This window comes from Seriola aureovittata, chromosome 20, assembly GCF_021018895.1.
Source record: "Seriola aureovittata isolate HTS-2021-v1 ecotype China chromosome 20, ASM2101889v1, whole genome shotgun sequence".
In the NCBI taxonomy this organism is placed as follows: Eukaryota; Metazoa; Chordata; class Actinopteri; order Carangiformes; family Carangidae; genus Seriola; species Seriola aureovittata.
Genome location: NC_079383.1, coordinates 12,305,288 through 12,328,337, shown reverse-complemented (window position 1 = coordinate 12,328,337; position 23,050 = coordinate 12,305,288). Strand labels below are relative to the sequence as shown.

General features: G+C 41.7%; 1 protein-coding gene across 1 annotated transcript in view; it reads right to left on the bottom strand.

Annotated features, from left to right (window-relative positions):
* Positions 1-23,050, bottom strand: part of rttn (rotatin) — a 33,023-nt gene that overhangs the window by 6,610 nt on the left and 3,363 nt on the right. The window contains exons 7-41 of the mRNA XM_056364961.1: positions 21,810-21,960; positions 21,240-21,408; positions 20,487-20,677; positions 20,183-20,298; positions 19,092-19,259; positions 18,790-19,002; positions 18,588-18,700; positions 18,350-18,476; positions 17,897-18,022; positions 17,445-17,561; positions 16,712-16,851; positions 15,969-16,140; positions 15,770-15,869; positions 13,677-13,762; positions 12,947-13,064; positions 12,240-12,336; positions 12,072-12,137; positions 11,754-11,945; positions 10,355-10,597; positions 9,310-9,466; positions 8,021-8,187; positions 7,126-7,345; positions 6,029-6,160; positions 5,718-5,828; positions 5,107-5,265; positions 4,665-4,742; positions 3,737-3,935; positions 3,434-3,531; positions 3,247-3,334; positions 2,682-2,883; positions 2,267-2,357; positions 1,790-1,940; positions 1,407-1,544; positions 410-612; positions 109-214 (exon numbers count right to left, since the gene is read on the bottom strand). Of these exons, the coding sequence (XP_056220936.1) occupies positions 109-214; positions 410-612; positions 1,407-1,544; positions 1,790-1,940; positions 2,267-2,357; positions 2,682-2,883; positions 3,247-3,334; positions 3,434-3,531; positions 3,737-3,935; positions 4,665-4,742; positions 5,107-5,265; positions 5,718-5,828; positions 6,029-6,160; positions 7,126-7,345; positions 8,021-8,187; positions 9,310-9,466; positions 10,355-10,597; positions 11,754-11,945; positions 12,072-12,137; positions 12,240-12,336; positions 12,947-13,064; positions 13,677-13,762; positions 15,770-15,869; positions 15,969-16,140; positions 16,712-16,851; positions 17,445-17,561; positions 17,897-18,022; positions 18,350-18,476; positions 18,588-18,700; positions 18,790-19,002; positions 19,092-19,259; positions 20,183-20,298; positions 20,487-20,677; positions 21,240-21,408; positions 21,810-21,960 (5,005 nt within the window). The remainder of the gene's footprint in view (positions 1-108; positions 215-409; positions 613-1,406; positions 1,545-1,789; positions 1,941-2,266; positions 2,358-2,681; positions 2,884-3,246; positions 3,335-3,433; positions 3,532-3,736; positions 3,936-4,664; positions 4,743-5,106; positions 5,266-5,717; positions 5,829-6,028; positions 6,161-7,125; positions 7,346-8,020; positions 8,188-9,309; positions 9,467-10,354; positions 10,598-11,753; positions 11,946-12,071; positions 12,138-12,239; positions 12,337-12,946; positions 13,065-13,676; positions 13,763-15,769; positions 15,870-15,968; positions 16,141-16,711; positions 16,852-17,444; positions 17,562-17,896; positions 18,023-18,349; positions 18,477-18,587; positions 18,701-18,789; positions 19,003-19,091; positions 19,260-20,182; positions 20,299-20,486; positions 20,678-21,239; positions 21,409-21,809; positions 21,961-23,050) is intronic.

Sequence of the window (23,050 nt, the reverse complement as noted above, 5' to 3'; positions counted from 1 at the left end):
AAGAAAACAGGCTGGTGACTCATTTTTAATTTAAAGGAGTAAAAGAAAAAGTAGTAAAAAAGAAAAATAGGTGACAGACTAATGCTTGCCTGAGGTTTTGGGATTTACCTTTGGCTGCATGGTTTTGAGCTGTGGGACTGCAGGCTAGCAGTGTCATCAGAGCTCGGGCTGTCAGCTTCTTTAAAGGATCCTGAAGGGTCTTCTTATCAAAACTCTGGCATCAACAGAGGGACACAGTGACCATTGCGCATAAGCGTGAACTATATACAGTAAATACCATTAAAGCTACTGTAACTTTGCCGTGAACACATACATATTTGCACATAAAAAAAGTAATCAAGTTTAGTTCATTCTAATTTCCACTGTGTACCAAGGTCTGGACAGATTACCACATGCCACCTCTGCGTACCTGCAGTAACAGTTCACACAGCTGGCTGGCTGAGGGACCGTTCACAATGTCGGACAAAGCAGCTGCGTACTTAGAGTTCGGGGTTGTGGCCTCTACACCCCGACTCTTTGCTTCCTCTGTGAAGATTGTACAGAGAAACTGCAGAGCCACTGTGTGGAGGAGAGGGTCTGCAAACTTCTCAGTCACACACACTGATAAAGTTCCTGCAGACACAAAGGGGGAAAATTAAAAAAAGTGAATAACGAGAAGACAAAATGGCAAATACATTGTTTAAATCCCTTGACAGCTGGTTACTTGTCCATGACTGAGGCAGTATGCACTAGTGAAGGAAACACAACTCATTTGAATGTGTATGCAGACACCCGAATATCATGAACATGTACACACAGACATAAATACATGGACAAAGGCTCAGCATTCATCTTTTACTGGACTCCTCGCATTTCTCCGCTCCACCATTAATCACAGAAGAAGATGAGTGGGAGGAGTGGAGGTAGTAAAAGGACAGGATGCAATTATCTTATCCCAGCATCTGTTCAGGGAAGTTAATACACACAGTAATGATGCAACAAATCTGTTATTATGATATAATTTCTTTTGTTTGAACCAGAATTAAGGCTGCACAAAACCTAAAATGCTAATCCTGATGATTTAGTGAGTTGCTGCAATCAGCATAATTACCCTAATCATGATTATCAGCCTTTATGAATTGAGGGAGAAATGATTTTACAGCCCAATTTCATCATGTGTCAAGATCTTGACTCCTTAAGTGCAGTGGGTATCTTGAACTGAATGAAGCACGTAAACGTTACCAAAGTAAACAATAATCTGTTATTGCAAATTGTGAGAAGGCATCTATAATGTATGATTACAATTAATTAAATGGTACAAATAATTAAATAAATAATGAATAATTAATTTTGTCACTTTTACTCATTCACACACACACACACACACACACACACACACACACAGACAGAACTGAGTATCTGTGTACCTGCAAATGTCCGCCAGCGTCTCCCCAGCGCAGCAGAGACAGATGGGTACACTGCTGAGCTGTCCCTCCTCACCAGAGTAGCCAGGAGCATAAACGCGTCTGCCCAGCATGCACAAACCGTGTCCCGGGTACCTGCATCTGAAGAGGGGAAAGCATGAGTCACAAATTATATGACACAAGACAGCCACAAAGTCACACACAGATATCTCTGTGGGGCACACTGCAGATAGAGTGGGATAAATGTCTACATTGGACTAGGGATAGGATTGTTGTGACATACAGGGTAGTACATATATGGGACATGGTGAACATTTTTGAAATGTTTTTGGGCTATTATTACCAACTTTATTTATTTAAATTTGAATTTAACATAAGATTCGGACCTAATCCTTTGATGTCCAGCATGAGCACTGCAACCAGCGTGGTCAACAGCTGTTTCAGGAAATCCAGTTTAGGAATCAGCTCCTGGCTCACTGTGACACATGACTGCAGCAGCTTAGAGAAGCTGGACAGGAACTGAAGTAGGGTGACAAGCTAGAAACACATACACACGGGCAGAAATTGTTACAGATTCACGAAACATACATGCAGATTCACATGCAAAGCTTTATTGAGCAGGTAAGGATGGAGGAAAAGGTGAAAATGAATGTATAATGAGAATGAGTAAAAGCTAATTTTCCTGGCTGGAACAGCAGTGGTATGAGCTTGTTGAGTATTCCACCCACACTGAAATCTGGAGGTACCCTCAGACAGCTTCACACTGCTGCACTGAAACTGACACTGAAACGTACCAGTCCAGGTTTTTAGTGGTAAGCCATAATAACAAAAAAAAAAAAAAAAAAAAAAGCTGTGTTCCTTACCTGGCTCTTGATGTCTTCTCTCTCTCCTGGTAGGACGTTGAGTGTCTTCAGTTCAGTCAGACATTTCTCAATGGGCCTGACATCCACCAGACTGAGGAAGAAAAGAAACGATGATTGGAATTTTCGAAATAGAGGTGATTAAGGCTACAATTAACATGTATTCTCTGCTGAATAAAATATACACATATTTCATTATTATAAAAAGAAAATGACAAAAATATGTTACCAGGGATCAAAGTATTGACTTTATGATCTCTTATTTACACTGAAAAAAACTCCTGCAAGCAGAACAAGTTTGATATGTCTACTGAACTAAAAGAGTTGAAGTGTTTGAAACACTGTGTGTTTGCTGTACAAGAAATCTTTTTGGTTTTATTATATTATGTTTATGTGCACTGAGAATGTGGCCTGTTACCTGGCCAGGGCTTGGAGGAGCCGGTTGTGTCGGATGGCAGTGAGGGTGAAATCTGACAGGATGGCCAGCAGATTAGTCAGCAGGCCACAGTGGGCCGTCAGAAGGTCGGGAGTTACCATGACAACGGGCTCCACGGCCGAGGGCTCGCCCTGTCGGGAGTCTTGGGAGGTAAGTGAGTCGCTGGTGTCTGTGTCACTCTGGCCTATGAGACACATCAATAGACAGCTAATAGAGAAGCCTTCCCGAAGGTACACACACTGTGTGAATCATGTCTCTGTCTGTGACTGGAGATACTCTGACCACATAATCAAAAACATCAAACTGAGGCAAAATATCGGAGAACAGCGCTCTACTTTTCAAATTGTGTATGTAAGATGGAAATATAAACACACAATCGTGGGGAATGGCTTTAGTTTATTATCATCGCCGACCACAATGAGGCTTCACTGCTTCTCAAGGAAAATGTGAAGGTTTATATGGTATGAAGTACTAAACCATGCAGTGTTACTATGACTGTGAATGCACGTGTGCACACACACGTACACACACTCTTTCTCTGTAGTACCTTGAGCCATCAGCCTGCTGGCAGAGGCGTCTTCTGAGATGCTCAACAAGGAGAGAGCCTTAGGGGTGTGTGGCCCTGAACCTCTCATCTGTAACGGAAAACATTAAGACGTGAGGATCCACTTGACTTAAACTGAGCTGTTTATTTTCTTGGTGTTTATATCAGAAGGTACAAGAGCCTCGCTGACCACAGTGCTGGATGTAGAGAGGGAGCTGGAGGGTCTGCTGGAGTTGATAGTGGGTGCTGGTGGGTCGCATCTCCAGAACCACAGAGAGTTCTCCGAATCTAGACAAGCAGATTCACACAATGACACCAAGACTAAAAGAGCACTTTATTTATGGGTAGAAAATAAAAGACAAATTTGGAGGAAAATTTCAACAATACAACTATTGGTTACAAGTTTTCATATCCACATTATCAAAGCTATAACTGGTTTCTCTTTTTGTATGTTGTATGTTAATCTAACATAGATACAAGAGGCACAGCCTACCCAGTGAATCACTCTCCTGAGGATTGGTGCCACTGCTGGCTCCAGCACGAGGCTGTAAGTGGAACATGTACCTGCCTCTGTAACAAATGGAGGCAGAGAGAGCCACATGCTGGAAGTACTGACAGTGGTAGAGCAGAGCCTGCAGCGCTGGAAGACCCACCAAAGAGACACCAGACACCTCATCATGGACACACGGGTGCTGGAAGAGGAGAGGGTGAAATGTGGGAAAAGTTGCACGCAGATATGAGAGGCCAGAAAATTGTTGTATCACTTCCACTGATTTTTCACTAATAGGAACAGAGCAAAAGGAACAGACATGAGAAATAGGACTGAACACAGAGGGGTTAACCTTTTCTGCACAAGATCTATATTTGAAGGGAAATTTACTTTGAGTTTAGTCATGGCAGTGATATGACTGGCATTTCACATCTACTGGATGACGATTTGTGTCCTAGTTTTTTTGTTGTTTTTTCTCCCCTAAAAGTCCCTGCATGGCAAACACCGAATCTAAGAGTTTTTTTTTTTTTTTCTCCTTCTATGTGGCCTGATTTGTGCTATGAATATCTCTCTTGATAAACATTTTTCTGGCACTTACAACTACATCAGATTTTGTCAACAGCAAGCCTTGCTTTTAAAAGATAAGAAGATTTTATCACCTCTGACATACAGCTCCCTTTGCGAGTAACGACATCCCAAATTAAGATGCAGTTGGTGTTTAAACTTAATTATTTTGGATGTGAGAACTGGAAACCTGCGCCCAAGTACAGCTACAATTCTAGAAACAACCCCTGGTTTGAACCCCGCAGTGCTCAATGAGAGAGGAGTTAGGGATGGGAAGGGAAGAGGGGGATAGAAACAGAAACAGAAGCAGAGAGAAAACAGTTCATGGTCTATAAAAGCTTTTTAACTAGCTGGCAGAGCTGCTGACCTGCCAGTGGGAGTCCTTGGCCTCCTCTGCGTTGGCAGGCATGGGCATCACCAGCAAGTTCTGCAGGATAAATGCAGCCTGGGTACACAAACCAAAAAAGGAGACGCACACACACACTGGGTCAAGTTAGACTGCATCAGCAACACTGCCATCTGCCTGTGTTTGGCTGGTAATACATAAGAGGCCAACAACATTTTCTGACCATTGATTAAGTATGAAATATGCCGTGCTTTCACTGTGTCTGATAGTTGTGTGAACGAGAGTTAAAACTTGAAAAGTAATTTTAGGACAAAGCAGCAACAGTTTTGACAATTTGCTTTTTGTCAATCATCTCAGCAAATATGAAAATTAACAGTCTAGTGCTCTCAATTTTGCCCCCGGGATAAAAAAAATGGGTTGTTCAGACGAGACACAGAGCACAGTTGCAGCTCTAACATCCTACCTCCCTGCGGACCATGCTGCTCTCCTGCTGATCCAGGAGAATGTTGAGCAATGTGCCCCACAGACCTCCGCTGATGTTCTGACAGCTAGCGCACAGAGCCTGGCACCCGCTGGGCACCGAGGACAGAGCTCCACCCAAACCCAAACTGGCAAACCTCACCTGACGTGAGGGGGAGGGGGGGGGGAGAGAGAGACAGATTTGAGTGGATGTTTGAGGGCAGAGAGAGGAACAGGAAGAGAAGGATATAGGACAATAACCTCAAAACAAGGTGGAAGCTGCTAATGTTATGAGAAATCTATCTATAGCAATATTAAATGTGAATTTGGCTAGAAATTGGTATTCATAAGACAAGACAAGGATTTAAATTGATGATGGCAAAGACAGAGTCTACCTTGTCAAGGGAGTCTGTTAGACTGACTTATGTGGGAAGTTATTTTTGGAGACAGAGAATTTGGTATGACTAGCTGTCATGTGCTTCCTTTTTGTCTGTGAGTTTTTGCGCAACTCTATAGGGTTTCATCTTGTCCCAAAAGCCAAGCATCTAGAAACTTCATTTTATGAGAGAAGGAGTTTATACTCAAGAAAAATCAGAAGATAGAGATTTTCTGCACCTCTTGATCTCGGTCCACCCATAGTGGGATGAGCCAAGCCAAACCAAGATGAGAGGCACTAGCTTCCTCAGCAGCTGCCTCGTTTCCCAAAGACCACTGGGAAATGAAGTCCTGAGGCAGAAAAAAAGGAAGGGGAAAAAAAACAAAGTGTTTGTGTTTAATTCTAAAACGTTTTAATATTGTGTAGTACTGTGCTCATTGCCTGCCGAAAGCGTAGACTCATAAGTACATAAAACTATCTACAGCACATAGTATGGTTGTGGTCGGTTCTGCGCCAGCGTCCTCACAGCACTGTTAGCAGTGACACTTGCCTTGTCCTTGTTTTTTTCGGCCAACATCTCATGGGACAGGTGAAGCAAGCAGATGACAGCATTCTTTGTCACACCTTTGCCCATGAAAGACATGGAGTTGCCTCCCCACTCAACATAAAATGAGGAGATCACCTGCACAAAGGACACAGATTATACTGGGAATACTGAAACAAAGAGCAATGCAGTGTTATCATGTATTTCATTGTTTCCCATCCAGAATTTCTCATCCTATGAAAACATGGCTGGCAGAACTGCACGTTATTTAGATATGGTAAGTGGTTGTTATCACATGTTGCTCCCAGTTTCTGTCATTTGAACAACAAAGACAAAGTCAGTTGACTGAACAAAGAGCGCTTGTTTCTCTGAGTTACTGAGTACTGTATACTTGTCATGCAACTCACTAAATCCGAAAGGCTAAATACAACAGAGACTAATTATTTTGCTTTGATGTGCCATCAGGATGTGGGACTGCACTGAAGAGCAGATGAGCCCAAGGCCTGCGGAGCTTTAGGGCCCTACAGTGCCAGGGAGTCCTGGGTGAGAGGTGGGTCAGAGGGCTGAGAAGGCTGAGGTGAAAAAAGTTAGATATCCGATTGTTATGAAGCAGCTACTGGAGATGTTGACTGAAAAGGAAATTAACCTTCCCTCTTCATCTAATAAAAGCTGCTCATTGTGTAAACAGAATAGTCTATTCCACAGGGAGCTTCAATCCCAAGAAAAAAATAAAAGTTTGGACACCTCTGTGTTGAGGACTGCTGTGCAAGCTGGTCTAAACCGTGTTACACTATTGTTTTATGGACTGTTGAACAACTGAACAGATGGAATAGGCAAGGTTGATTAATCTCATCAGCATCTTCACAGTGTGGCATATTTAATCAATGAGATTTTTTTCCTATTGTGATTCATGTCCCATAACCATATTTTTCTTAATTTTAATTAATTCCTCAGAAAGTACTGTGCTTTTTGTTTTATTCATTTCTGTAGGCAGTCTCATTTCTGATGAGACAGGCTTGCATATGCCCATGTAAACACATGAACATATGCATAATACTGTGCAGACGCAGAGCTGATCACACGCGCCATTCACAAGCACACACCTCTAATAGCCCACTGAGATACTTGGAGCAGAGGGAGATCGGCTCCAGGTCAGGGCAGTGGGAGCTCCAGCCAGGCTGGGCAGTCAGGCTGACCATGCCCTGCAGTGTCCTCTCTAGGCTGGGAAGGCCATAGAAACGTGGGGCGTCAGACACCCGCAGGCTGCGAAGCAAACAGACTGCCAGCTGGCTCTTGAAGGGACCTGCTAATGCCAGACATAGCCTGGACAGACAGGAAAGGACAGAGATAGAAAGAGAAAAATACAAGCACACCAGACAGACAGGAGAGCAGACAAGAGGTGGAAAAAAAAAAAGAAAAAGAGAATGTAGACAATTGGCATACCAATTCCTTATGATAAATCTGTGGCTTTTTATGTGTGTTGGCATTCATTGTCGTGTTCCAAATGAACAAGTTAGTAGCATTTCCATCACAAATTAACTGAAATAAGCACTTCCCCTACAGTGGAAGAACTCCTCAGTCTCTTTTTTCCTCCGGATATTAATCAATTTACTAACCCCACAGGAAGGCTGAAAAGCATTACCTGAGAATACATTCTAATAAACGAACAGAGTAACAATTCATTTATTTCTCATGAAGAAGGAATTGACGTAGGAAATATTCTGGCATATTGCTGGAAGAAGAAGGGTCTTTGAAGGTCAGTTGTGCCTTGGTCGCCCTGAGCGACAGTCAATGCAGAATTCAGTACTTTATATTTGATAAGCAAATAAAAAATAAATTCATACCCACTGTAGTATGATGATGTAAGAAGTGAGTTTATCATAGAACTTATGAACTTTAATTTGCAACTTTACAGCTAATATTTAAAGTGTGATAGAAGGCAAAATGAAGGACCTTTTCAACTGCCCTCAGTTCGACTTTGTTGTGGAATCCTCTTACCTGTCAGCGGTGTGTGTGAGGCGGAGGAGTAAGGTTTTAAAGAAGGTGGTGAGTTCTCTCTGTAGTCTCTGGCTGATGTGGTTCTTCAGTTCCTCGGGTTCCCCTGGGCTCTGAGTGGAGGTCTGGGTCTCCACAACAAGCAGCAAATTAAGGAGGGACACAGTCTCCTGGATAATCGATAGATGAATGGGTAATTGGTTTGTTCTTCGAGTTAATTTCATTATTTTGGATTACATCATTTTAAATGTGACAGTACATCTTTGCTTGCCTTTTTATGAACTTAATTTCACTTTGTTTTACATGCTTAGTTTCGCCAACTTATGAATGTGTTATCAGTTTTTGTTTTCCTTTTGTGCTTTGCGTTACTGCATACACACAGGATACACATCTTCAGACAGGTTATTCAATTTAGTGGATTAATAGTACAGAACCAAATGTTCTGGAATTATCTTCTTACCCAGTTCAAACAAACTGACCCATAGAGGGAAGATGTGGAGGAGGCTGACAGGTGTATTACTTCTCTCCCTTCAAAATTCAGATGCAGAATTTTTTTTTACTGAGCAGTGCACACTGAGCAGATAGTTAATGCAAGTGTAGGGAGCGACAGATGTTCCTGAAACAGTTCAGTAATTACAGGAAAGTTGGAGCAGAGCAGAGCTGCTCACCCCTACCAGGCATTCAATCTGAGTCTGCTTTAGCTGCCAGGGGAGGGCTTATTGTTTACACACACATTAATGAGAAAGCCAAGGTGAGACTGATTAAATCCTAAAAGCAGCTCTCCTTACTAAAACAGTGTGGTGATTCTTCTCCTCGGGCAAAAGTATGAATCCAACTTTGTTTTAAGAGCTCAGGAAATAATCTCTGCCGCAGGTCTGAGGTGGAACGCTGTGATACTGCTTTTCTGTTGTTATGAGAGAGTAATATGTTTGGCTTGTCTGACGGTGTGTGATCTATTAAAGCTTTGATTACAGGTATATAACCCTCTGTGTTGGAGAGGACAGTGTATAACCAGATTACTAGCGAACAGATATGCACACACACATATTGTACAGGCACAATACACACACCAAAGGTAAGGTACAGCAGTACGTATGAATAAGATAAAATAATATGTATTGATAGGGGGCTGCTGGCTACCTGGGAAATCTCCAACCGCAGGATTCAATGTAATGCCAGTGTCGCAAAAAACTCAAATATCCCTTTAAACCAAAACCTTAAAAGGAAATGCGGTACTTCTCTGGTAAGGTTTTACTTTCAGACTTGTCCAGAGAGTGTAAATTTGCTTGTACCTTGTTGAGAAGCAGCTCCAGTATCCAGCGCAGGTCCTTGTCCTCTGGGCCAGATGCAGACTCAGTGTGCATCTGTCTGAAGTAGGCATTCAAAAATGCAACAATGCCCACCAGCAACCTCTCATCCTCAACACAGGCTGGACGCACCTGGAGAAACCTGAAGAGAGGAAGAGACACAGACCGTGTCAACAAGAGGGAGAGAAAGTGGTTAAAAGGAAGATACTGGATAATAACATGGTCTGAAGTACATAGAAAAAGAAGCTGAGGTTTTTATCCACTAATCTTTTCCCCATTTTTCGTCTTTGTTTTCTTTCTTATTCCGTTGTAAAACATCATTGCACAGTGGAAATCTTAAATGAAGATACCACTGACAAGTATACAATATACGCCATTAGATAGGAAAAACCTAGTCTCTGGAAGATGGTGGTGATAAACTGATGAAATCAAATAATTAACATACTTAAATGTACTTTCATTAAAGGCTTGCTCTTTTTTTCTTCATTATTACATAAGAAATAAGTTAAATCATTTCAATTTTTACGTTAAGCCTTAGGATTAGAGCTGTTTGAGGAAGAAAGACGATAATAGTAATACTTTAATAAAGAAACAAATGTATTATTTATTGTTTGATGGTTAAAAAAAAAAGACAATCATGGTAACACCAAGCAAAGAAAAGAACTAAAGAAAAGTACACATCAATCAGGGGTCCAAAATTAGTTAATAATAAAGTATCATACTCCTTCAAGGAAGCTTTAATAGTCATTCCAGGCCATGGTAAACAGAAAAGGCATTTAATGCCATTAATACATGTCAATTTTTCAAAATGAGGCAAAAGACAAAGCCTTACTGTGCTCACTGAGCAATGGAAAACATTTGGTTCACAGCAAGTACTGTTTAGATCTACAGCAGCAGTGATAATAATAGCAGCCATAAAACCCTTCCATTATTTTCTTAATTCATAAATCTTAACAAGACATATTTACTGACTTGGTTATTAGTGTGTGAAACTACAGCACATGAACCTTTAGATTTGTATGCAAAGTACCTGGTGATTGCTGCCTGCCAACTGAGGGAGTGAAGGGTGCCTCTGCAGCTGTGGGTGGGGATGTGAGGTAGGGCCAATCTGTCAATCAGCAAGTAGAGGCTGAGCCTGGAGAGGGCAGAGGTCACAGAACTGTGCCCTGCCGCTGTGACGATGGCCTGGATGCAGTCCTGCAGCGCAGCGGGAATGTGCATCGCTTTCAGCGACAGAACCTGTGCTTCTGTCAGTTTCAAGTCAGGATGAAAACTGTAAGGGACAAAATGTAAATGGTTTAAAAAAATATATTCAAAAATCAGATTACATGACTATTGATGTGCTGGCAAGTATGTTGCATAAGCAGCAGCCTCAGAAGCATACTAATGACTGCATTAACAAACATATTTGATCATCAATCTGGAGGGATGAGACATTTATGAGTCATCCATAGAGAGATGTTTTCTGAGAATCACTTGCAACTGAAACCAAGCAGAGGCAGCAGTGATCATACCAGCTAAAATCAAGAGGCAGTTCTCAAGAAACTGTCAAAAAAAAAAAGAAAAAAAAAAGATCCTGTGCTTTCTTGAACTTTATAATAAGACACAACAATAACATCAAAGGTGAACTTGTGCACAGAGCTGTACTTTATACAGAATAGCAAATCCACCTCTCAATTATCAATGACATCCTAAATATATACTTTACTCCGAATGACAAAACTGTACAAAATCCAGTTTTGGACAGATTGATCCATCTATGGTTTGCTTTAAACGCCTTTGCTGTAATCAAGCCGGATGAAACCGTGTGAGAGACATTCTCATCTGTTTGAATTAGGTCACATTAGAAGTAAACGAAGACAGATGAAACACAAGATTACCAAGCCTTCTGAAACCAATTCTTCCTTACAATTGTCCATAAGAGAGAACAACGTGTTAATGTGATATGTAATAGGCTCTTTCTTTAAATCCTCATATGGAATTGCTGATCTGGTCAGTTCCTCTAAAATCCAACATCTTGGCCTCAAACAAACAAAATATAGAAGAGTCATCTAAACACAGGGCAGGAAATCTTGGGAAAGATTTATTCTCAATAGATAAATGAATATACTGCAATGTAACAAATAACCACTATAGCTCATATGCTGCTATTTATACCTCATATGCTGCTATTTTGTAAGTTTTTGTAAATACCTATTGTATATATTTATTATCTGTCATTGATCTTTCTAAATATTTCTTACTGGTATTTTGAAGTTTTTCTTATCTTGTATAAGGAAAATCTTATTCTTATTATTAGTACTAGTATTAAAGTATTATATACAAGGACATCTGCCTTGGTCTCCGATCTATTTTCTGTCGTAGCTGCAACACAACAACACAAAATTAGACTCTCCGGTCATAAAAGTAAGAAACATCAAAGCTCTTACTCAGGAACCCCGGCAGAGGTGTCATGCAGCTCCTCAAGAAGGTTATCAATCCCAGAATGCCACGCAGTGTTCCAGGCCACCTGTAGGGCTTGGCGGGCAGGAGCCAGGGTCAGGAGGCCAGAGGATGAAGGCAAGACGCAGCAGTACGGGCTGACAGCGTGATGACTTGCTGCCTGGAATGGGATGTTATACCTGGGAGAAAATTAAGGAGAAGAGTAAAATGTTGTGAATATTGATTGTAAGGTGCTGTTGATGAGGGGAAAGAAGCCCTGACACAACTGTAAAGGTTGCCCCTCACAACTTAATGGCTCACCTTACCTGCGTATTATTGTCAGTGGTAGGGAGAACGGTGCGAGAGTCACATCTGCCCTGGATTTGTCCGACCTGATGTAACAGGCAAGAATCTAGTAAAACAAACTGCTGCATGGACGTACACATTGTTATTAGAAGCGTGGAGAAAGCCTGCACAGAGGAGAAGAAACTCACCATATTTCAATGCTAGCAATCTCATCAAGTAGCAGTAAACTCATCAGTACAGCAATCTCATTTCCACTGCTTTTGTTCTCCTTCAATATCAAGGAGGCTAAAATGGAGACACGACATAAGCAATAAACATAATAACCACACCCTAAACTTTATCTCTCTACTTCATGAACACATTTATAAGAATTTCATATTTGAAATTTCATTAGAGACACAAACACTTTTGGGAACCCCCCCCCTCACCCCCCACTACCGGCTTTGCGTACGTTATGATATCATGATGACTCTCAAATGAAGCGCCTGAAGTTTTAATACAAGTGAGAGCTTCAAAATGAGCTGTGCAAACATTACTTTTGTAATGTATAAAAACCTGGCAGTCCAAAAGTTTCCCATTGACTTGAATGGGAAAGTGATCTCAGACTTTAAGAACGCTCCAAAAACTATACAGATGGTCACAATCAAGATTTTGTAATTTCAATGTAATGCCTTCTGATTTAAACTGAGGGGCTTACAAGCTGCAGTACTGCATATAAATGTGCTCCATAGCTACCAGTTGCATCATACTAATCTGCCACTTACTGCAGTGTGACAACATGGTTAAAAGCTATGCATCAATGGATGCCTTGTCATCTTTTTTTTGAGAATGTGCCCTGGAGCTACACAGTACAACGTGTAGAGTTGTTACTTAATGAGCTGTCTTGTGAATGTACCCCTGAGCAATGTGAGGAGCAGGAGGTTGCGTTGTGCCAGGCTGTGCCTCAGAGATGGATCAGCATACACCAGCTTCCTCAGGATACATATACAAGGCTCCAGCAGGCAATCCATGCTCTGGGGAGAACAGCAACATACGCACTTGGTGTTTAATTGCAGGGAAAACATAAACAAACACACACTTTTCCTTTCCGTCTCCTCCTGCTCTGTCTCACACATACAAATGCGCAGGATCTCTTTACTGTCACTTCACATAAGCTAAATCCGAATTTAGTGACTGTGCAGGTTGGCGGCAATGGAGGGTCAGGACAAACACAACCTGCAGGCATCCCTCTTATACACCCTTGTTAGCTGAGACAAGTCATTCTCTGTGGCCCTGTTCTTCCACCTCCATGTAGCCATACATGCTGGACAATTACCCCTGTTAGCAGCGTCTGATTCAAGGCCTGGAAATGATCAGCAGACTGCAGAAACTAGAGGGCAAAAATCCCTGCTGACCAGGGCCTGTCTGACACTATTAATACAGGCCATTTCATCCCTCTATCATGCACGCCTCAGTGGTTTTCCTGCACATCTTCTGGCAGCACATGTACTTACATGAGCACATATAAGAGATGAGATACAGGGCTTGTTTTATTTAGTTTAACAGCAATTTCATATATTTAATTATTTATCACTTTGCCAAGCAATTATTTATTTATTTATTCAATAATTTTATTTATTCATTACCTTGTTGCCGTTGACACTCGCCATTATGAAAGAAATAACTTTGTCTGTTATTCCAAGAGTCTTCAGCACTGGGTGCATCGTTGTGTCTGCAGGGAAGTAAGATAACAATTCAACTAACAATAACATATATAATTAATAATAATCTTCAACAATTTGCTTTTACTGCTTTTCTACAACATATGGTGGTGTCACTTATGCATCACAAAAACTTTTGTTGTTTTTAATTTTATCAGGTGCATAAAATTGAATCTAGAACACTGATCAGGCATTTTATTTAGTTTTACAGTGGGGCAAAAAAGTATTTAGTCAGCCACCAATTGTGCAAGTTCTCCCACTTAAAAAGATGAGAGGCCTGTAATTTTCATCATAGGTATACCTCAACTATGAGAGACAAAATGAGAAAATGAAATGAAAAAAAAAAAAAAAAAAAAAAAATCACATTGTCTGATTTTTAAAGAATTTATTTGCAAATTATGGTGGAAAATAAGTATTTGGTCAATAACAAAAGTTCATCTCAATACTTTGTTATATACCCTTTGTTGGCAATGACAGAGGTCAAACGTTTTCTGTAAGTCTTCACAAGGTTTTCACACACTGTTGCTGGTATTTTGGCTCATTCCTCCATGCAGATCTCCTCTAGAGCAGTGATGTTTTGGGGCTGTCGCTGGGCAACACGGACTTTCAACTCACTCCAAAGATTTTCTATGGGGTTGAGATCTGGAGACTGGCTAGGCCACTCCAGGACCTTGAAATGCTTCTTACAGGTGGTGCGTTTGGGATAATTGTCATGCTGAAAAGACCCAGCCACGTTTCATCTTCAATGCCCTTGCTGATGGAAGGAGGTTTTCACTCAAAATCTCACGATACATGGCCCCATTCATTCTTTCCTTTACACGGATCAGTCGTCCTGGTCCCTTTGCAGAAAAACAGCCCCAAAGCATGATGTTTCCACCCCCATGCTTCACAGTAGGTATGGTGTTCTTTGGATGCAACTCAGCATTCTTTCTCCTCCAAACACGACAAGTTGAGTTTTTACCAAAAAGTTCTATTTTGCAAACTTCAGACAAGCTTGGACATGTACTGGCTTAAGCAGGGGGACACGTCTGGCACTGCAGGATTTGAGTCCCTGGCGGCGTAGTGTGTTACTGAGGGTAGCCTTTGTTACTTTGGTCCCAGCTCTCTGCAGGTCATTCACTAGGTCCCCCCGTGTGGTTCTGGGATTTTTGCTCACCGTTCTTGTGATCATTTTGACCCCACGGGGTGAGATCTTGTGTGGAGCCCCAGATCGAGGGAGATTATCAGTGGTCTTGTATGTCTTCCATTTTCTAATAATTGCTCCCACAGTTGATTTCTTCACACCAAGCTGCTTACCGGTTGCAGATTCAGTCTTCCCAGCCTGGTGCAGGTCTACAATTTTGTTTCTGGTGTCCTTTGACAGCTCTTTGGTCTTGGCCATAGTGGAGTTTGGAGTGTGACTGTTTGAGGTTGTCGACAGGTGTCTTTTATACTGATAACGAGTTCAAACAGGTGCCATTAATACAGGTAACAAGTGGAGGACAGAGGAGCCTCTTAAAGAAGAAATTACAGGTCTGTGAGAGCCAGAAATCTTGCTTGTTTGTAGGTGACCAAATACTTATTTTACAGAGGAATTTACCAATTAATTCATTAAAAATCCTACAATGTGATTTCCTGGATTCTTTCCCCCCATTCTGTCTCTCATAGTTGAAGTGTACCTATGATGAAAATTACAGGCCTCTCTCATCTTTTTAAGTGGGAGAACTTGCACAATTGGTGGCTGACTAAATACTTTTTTGCCCCACTGTATGTGGTTGACAATTCAATTCAGACATTATACTTCCATATGGAATATCGAGCTCAATATCATTCTCAATTCAAGTGTTATAGGGATGTGACTTCTTAGCAACTGCAATGTGGCGCACTGCTTGTACACTTTGCAGTGATACAGATTTGCAGGTACAACTATGAAAAATACAGAGGATGTTTAGTGGGATCAAAAATACAGAAGTTGGAAGGAGTTGCGAAGTGCAACCAGTCACTAGTTGAAATTCTTTTATCTTTTACAGGTAACTCACCTTGCAGCACCACAGACAGCTGTTCTGAAGCTGATCTTCTCAGAGAGATGTCAACAGTGTCTGAGGACAGGATACAAAAGAGTTTCTCCACAGACTCCACCTGGAGAACATTAACACACACGTTAAGTGAGCATTTATTTCTGTCTGTATAACAAGTATATGCGAGTGTATTCGTCTTACTCTTTGTGTAGATTTATACCTTAAGGACAGATTTGTTGCTTGTATCCAGTGAGATGTCTAATGGGTTTCGGAGACAGTAGAGATTGGGCAGTGCGGAGGTCACCGTCGGATCCATGTCTGGTCTGGCTGTTTGAGCGTCATCAGCGCTGGTTAGGTGTGGAAGGATTTGTTGCACTGCTGCTATTCTCACACTGTTTGGAGTTGATAATTTCATTGACAATCACACTGATTTAAAAACAGCATAAAACCACAATTTTAGGTGATAAACCAGTGTTTTATCTTCATCATAGCACTGATACACAGTTGAAAGTGTTACCAGCCTTTCATGTTTTTTTTGTTTGTTTTTTTTAATACAGCATCCAAATGACAATTAGTTGTCAAAAAAGTGGCTGGCAGGGCAGACAAATCTATTAGCTGTTGCCAAAATTTTCGAAAGGCTTGTCTTCTGGCCAGTGTCTGGTGTTAATTTCTATCTCCATCAATATTCATAGACTGGGACTGAATCGCGGTTTTACACAGGCCTCACAGAGCATTTAGATGACTTGATGAGCACATCGCCTGACAGTAACAGACAGCGGTAATATGTCCATCCCAAGTGTTGTGAAGCAAAATATTCAGACGCATACAATGACTTCACTCAGAAAAAAACATACCATCACAGACACATATTATGCGCACACATCCGGGCAGGCACAGAACACCTAAACAAACACAGAGACACATAAATACAAACAATGACAAAGACCCAGAGGCCTGACTCACGCGGGCTGTTTAGTGAAAAGGAGTCGGAGTGCTGCTTTTAGCTTGACTGTACTTGGAAACGTCTTGTCTCTTGCCACGTCCGACATGTCACTTATCAGCAGGACACAGTTTCCCAGTGACTCTTCGGTGCCTGCGTAACCCTGCCACAAACACACACACACACACACACACACACACACACACACACACACACGGATACACACAATTCTGAGACTGCCTTGGCAGACAATGGAGCTAACAATGGGGAATTCCAGCTAAGCAGCACAACAGTAAATAAAATATGCATCGCTTTGATTACGGATGGTTTCATTTCGTCTCTTGTTGACATGGCGGGCCCATCTCTGAATGGCCTCCTTGAATTAAATCACACTTGACAGCCTAGTCAAAATCTCATGTATATTCATGAAGAATTTCCAGGCTTTCTGTTGCCTGAAACTGAACAATTAATAAAAGCTTGTTTTTTTTTTTCCACCCAAAAAGGAAACAATATAACACAGAATATGTAAATGAGAGAATAACTAAATTTTTTCTCACTGGCAGCTCAATATGCAGACTTTGTGGCCCAAGAGTGCTAAAATTGCACTTTTGATCATAGCTGTTTTGATTGTGGAGAACATAAACCACTCCACCCCCACCCCGCTCCATAAATATAATGGAATAAGTTCCAAACATGAAGCTGCTTTATGAGCTCTGTAGTACAAATACAACGCAGTCTCCGCAGAGAGCACAACACCTGTAATATGGGCATGACCGGGTAAAGTGCCTCATTGAATCTGTCCCAGGTTGATGCTGTCATCATCAATCGTCCCTTGAGCAGGAATAGCAGGATATCCTTGGCAGCAACATTCACCTATAGATCACAAGTAAACTGCTGATTTTACAAAGGCACTGCTGATAAAACATTTACTAGGAGGTACTGTAAACTACAGACTTTTAAACATCTAAATTACATGACACCAGCAAGTCCTGATATTTTAGCATGACCTTAAAGTAATGTACAATAACATTACTTTAAATCTAAATCCACATACAACACACAATAATCCCAGCGCTTTTACTCTCATGAGTACCTGTATTTGACTGGATTTATTCCTTTAAACCCTGACACAGAAGGAGCCAAAATGACCTCACTCCAAAGTGCCAAATAGGTTCTAATTTACAAGTACAAGTGCCAAGAACACCTACCTTTTCTGCAGAGTCCTGGAGTCCGAAAGCGCTTATTTCATAGAGCACCCTGTGGTGGAGAAGGAAGTTGACTCCACCACAGGCTCCTGGTTCCTGACGTGACACATACTGGATGCCAAGGCAGTCCTAGGGGTGTATGTAATCACACCAAAGCACATCATGAAGTGTCGCTATCCTCTCACTTGTGCATGCATACGAGAGCTCCAATTCACTTTAAATGTAGCCATGCACTCTAGACAGTGCTTGGTAAAATGAAAAGGGAGACCGATTTCAAATGTCAAGTGGTATTTTTATAGAGCACTGTCAAAGAGCTGTGATTCATCCATCTTAATCCAACTTATTTACATATGGGTGGCCCTCCCAACAGACCCACATTATTGCCCTGGTACATTATTTATTGCTCTGTACACTTATTTAAACTCTGCCTGTCTATATAAGATGGCTTTCTCTGACCTTGACCAGGCGTAGAGCGCATGTGTATGTTTCCGTCTTGACAGGCAGTAAGGGATGAGACAGCAGCTTGAGGAGAAGTCTCTGACTCTCTGTTTGGAGGAGCGGACTGGGCTCATCAAACTTCCACCTAATGATGGACAAACAAAACAATGTAGCATAAAATATTTAATATTTAAAAACAGAATAAGAAGTGACTGACTTTACAACGCAAGAAACTATGATTTTTACAGCATCTTACAGGTAAGAGCAGATGTGAACACATTCCTTGACGATGGGTAAGTGCTGGTGAAACGGGAGTCCGTCTATGGCTTGGTCTGCCAGCTCCAGTAACTCCAACCAGTTCTTTTCTCCCTTGATGAAGAAATAAATCAAGGAATGTAATATATAATGCATATATGAATCACAGTGAATGTTGTATGTCTATAAAAGATAGTTCATACCTCAGCTTGTGCTTCTTTGAGAAAGCTGCAAGCGGACTCCATCCAAAGGGCAGCACGGGTCACCTGCCTGTAGAGGTCATGGCTATCAGAGTTCACCTGCTCCAAGTAGGCAACTGCTGTCTCTTGCATGCTGGGTAATAAAGTTCCCAATGATGTGTCCAAGCATAGGTGGAACATAGCTGTTGCAGTGCTTTCTGGGAGATTGTCACAAGCCTGTGTGAGAAAAAGGACTCTGATTCTTATGAAGTCACACAAAGTAATAACAGATTTGGTCAAACACACACACACAGACACACACACACCTTCTCAGGAGGGAGGATGGTCTGCAGGAGTTTGATGGTGAATATGGCAGTGCCTGTGTAGGCCATTCTGTGGTGAACCTGAGAACTGTGGGGAATGTCTGCTGCGTAGCTCTGATGGTAGCTCAGGATATCCCCCAATAGTTCCAAGAAGGCTTGCAGCTTCTCCTTCTATAAACACACAGACAGAAATGTAACCAAAAGAACACATACCAATCAAACACGCCAACACACACAAACACACACACACACACACGTGCTCACATCACGTGCATGTTCACATTCATAGACACACACTGACGCACAGCCACTGGCTGGGAGCCAAGAGTAAAATTGTTCGTTCCAGGGGTTAGGAATTGAATGTAATCAGATTTCAGGGTTATTTTGGGACGAGATACAGATCCACCCTATCTCAGTATGAATAAATTGGGACAATCTATTCTCAGCCACTTTGTTCTGGGAGCAGAAATTGAACAATAGAAGATAAATACCAGGAGGGGGCAGTAGATGCCCTGTGCATTGCCGTGGCTGGCATAAACAGTTCGGCCCATTCCCATAGGAAAAACCTAGAGGTCTGGCACGGAAAAGCTGCTCTCCACATAAAGATGACAAAACAGTTCTCAGGCTGCAAGGCTCTGGGCATGTATTAAACAGCAGAGGGCCAGAGGGGCCTGGGCTTGACAAGTGTATAAGTCCCCCTGCAGAGGAACATACTCTTTAAACAGTCAGGGAGGATAACAAATGATTCTGCATGGTAAAAAAACACACACAGAAGTTTAACACAATCCATTGTGTGGACTTCATACACATAATAAATGAAGACATTTACTAACCCAACAATTTTGTGCTTAGATAAACCCATGGGTACCAACGAGAGGTATATGCGAGAGGCTCTTTGTAACCAGCAGAAAGCCTTTGTAACCTTATATAATTCATTCAGCTCAATCACATGCCTTCAGTTCTCCTTGACAGTTGAGTACGGTATGCCTGTGTGTCTGTAGCAAATTGTCTGGTGGCCAACCCAGTTCCCCTTTTCAGTGTAGTGTATCCATTCATCTACATAAGAGGCTGTCATGAGCTGTGTTTTGACTTGCCAGCTCCATCCCCACCAGGCTGCGATCGTCCCAGACCAGCTCACAAACACTGTCCCCAAGCAGGAGGACGGCGTCGCAAAGCAGCTCCAGAACACGGTGGAACACACGCGAACCCTCTGAGAAACGAGAGAGAAAGAGAACAAGAGCAGGGGAAGAGAATTTGTTTGACAAGAGCTGATAGTATACCATCACGTATGGAAACAGGTGCGGGAGTATTTGCCGTATTTCAAACAAAAAAAAAAGGAGGAGAAAGAGAGTGATCACTCCCCACCTTTATTTTAAAAAATACTACAAAGGTTCTTACCTGTCTTAAGAAGTGGTATAGCATGCTCCATGATGGCAACAGTGAACTGGGCCAAAGTGAGCTGCTGTAACTGCAGCTCCAGGATATCTTCAACTCCCAGGTCAGGAAGCTCCAAATGGGCCACATCTGCAGGTGACTGAGGCGTCTGCCTGGGGGCTTGGACTGCCGCTCCACCTCTGTGCGAGCTGCCACTGCATGAATCACAGACAAGAGAGGCAGACAACTGTAAATTCATGATCTGTGCTTGGACCACTCAAATACAAGGAATGACGTATGAGCTGTATAGGGATGGATCATAAAAACTGAATATGCCATCACGGGAATCAGAAGTGATTTTTCAACACTGCTGACTAGCCGCTAGAGGGCTCCTGGTGTTATTCATATTTATGAAGAAGAATAAAATCCCCCCAGTGTTCCTCACATAGTTTTATCTTCTTGTGTGGGTTCCTGGTGTCAATAGCAATTTTGTCATTATCAAAGCCACAAAAAATCCTACTGTGCACAAATCTCCAAAAAAACACCCCCCTTAAGGTCTGCTGAACAGAATAGACTGCAATGACGAATTATATCTAAAAGTTATTTGTACAAGCAAGGGAGACATACAGTTCTGGCACAATATAACTAATACCTCAGAGGTGAGACAGGAGCCAAACTGAGTGAATCTCCTCCCTCACTCAACATGATTACTCAAGACATGCAGAGAAAGTGATGCAGTTTTTTGTTTCTTTTTCGGAGTTGCTCATACGGACACACCTGTCGGAAGCTGCATCTCCATCTTGGCCGTCGCCGCGTGCTCTCTGACCAGTGCGTCCCACTACAGAGGGCCGGGGAGAGCACTCTCCCCCTGGGGAGGAGGCCTGGGAACGCTGGGTTCCCCGCACATCCTGGGAGTGGGAGAAGGAGGAGTTCTGGGACACTGGATCTGACGGCCACAGAAAGAACAAAAAGCACATAGTTGTATGATAAAGCAGAGAGGATTTTAAATAAGGTCATGTTAAAATTTCCCCCTTATGAGAAATTAGTCAGTACTGGATAGCAATTATATAAAATCAACTTTAATTTCAACTATTTGAATTAGAAGAAAAATATAGCTAGGAAATGTATTAACTCTATTTAATATATATAATATTTCTTTAGAGGTTTATACTTGAAAAATGTAAAACACTTGAAAATGAAAGTGCAACTTGGTGATTGTAACTTTACAAGAATATACAGTATGTACACAAACAGGATAAACAAACAAAAATAACTACTGAAACCCATCGCTATCGGCAATAGGAAAAAAAAAATCTGTACATCTGCCTAACTCATGAAGCATGCCACCTTGCTTTGTAGAGTAGAAGCTTGGATCTTGATAAAAGCGCAGTCTCCTCCGTAGCCCTGCACAAAGCTGCCGCAGGCATGGAAGAGCCTGCAAGTGGAGGTAGCTTGCCTCACCTTTACCTGAACCCACCCTTAATAGGGACAGAAGGCTCTGAAAGCAGAAGAGGATATCAGAGGTGTTATATTACTGAGAATGAGGGAAATGGAAAAGTTTTAAATGGAAATTAACAACCAGTAATCATTGGGCAAATATATCGGCTTGTTTACGTACAGAAAAAACAGAGCACAAACTGAAACAAACAATGTAGAAAAACTGTGTATAAACAGTACAGAAACCTCAGACAGTGATAGAAAAGTTGTAATAAAGTTCACTAAATAAAAAGGGCAAGTGGAATTGAATTACTGAAACGGCAATTTGTTCCAAGTTCAGATTTCCTACCCTCTGTAGCTAATGATGTCTTGTCTCTAAATCCAAGTCTTTTAATTTAGCTTAATAGCTCTAGTAACTCAAAGGAGGGGCAAGTAAAGCCACAAGAAGAAAAGTACTTTCCCATAATGATTTGTTTTTGATGATGAGACTGCTGGGTGACAGTATGCTAATACTGCCCTGAGACCAATGTAATGTAATGCACCACTTTATTAACAAAGTAGTAATGTTCCTAGTGGCTCATGGGGCAAAATGATGTCTCCTCCAACACTCTTTCTATGCCAATGAAATGAAGACTCCGATAACAGACGCACATTGTTTGCTGACATGATACTGGTAAATACATCAGAAAGAGCGCACCACGTTTTACACAGATGGAGAGAGAGTGTATCAGAGTTTGGTTACAGGACACATCGACTTGACACTTCACATTTCGATATAAGACATTTGAGATTCCTCCAAAGCCAACAAGACCACGATGAGGACAGTTCAGTTTCTGATACTCTCCACCAAGGACTTTCACACCATGCAAGAGGTATATCAGGATCAAACTACCCTCACAGCAATCTAGTGCCTGCTCAAGCAGAGTAAGTCCCCAGAGGCCTCCACAACCTCCTACAAGATCAGGGACACAGAATTATAAATTGGTGTTTTGTTCAAGGGCACTACTTGACAGGATATTATGTTGACAATGGCTAGAGTGACCATCTCATAAATCCATTATGAGGTGTTCACACTAGTCCCTCAAAACAATACACTTCATCTAATTGATGTGAATAAAAAAAAGAATATAAAATATTATGAACAGTTGGAA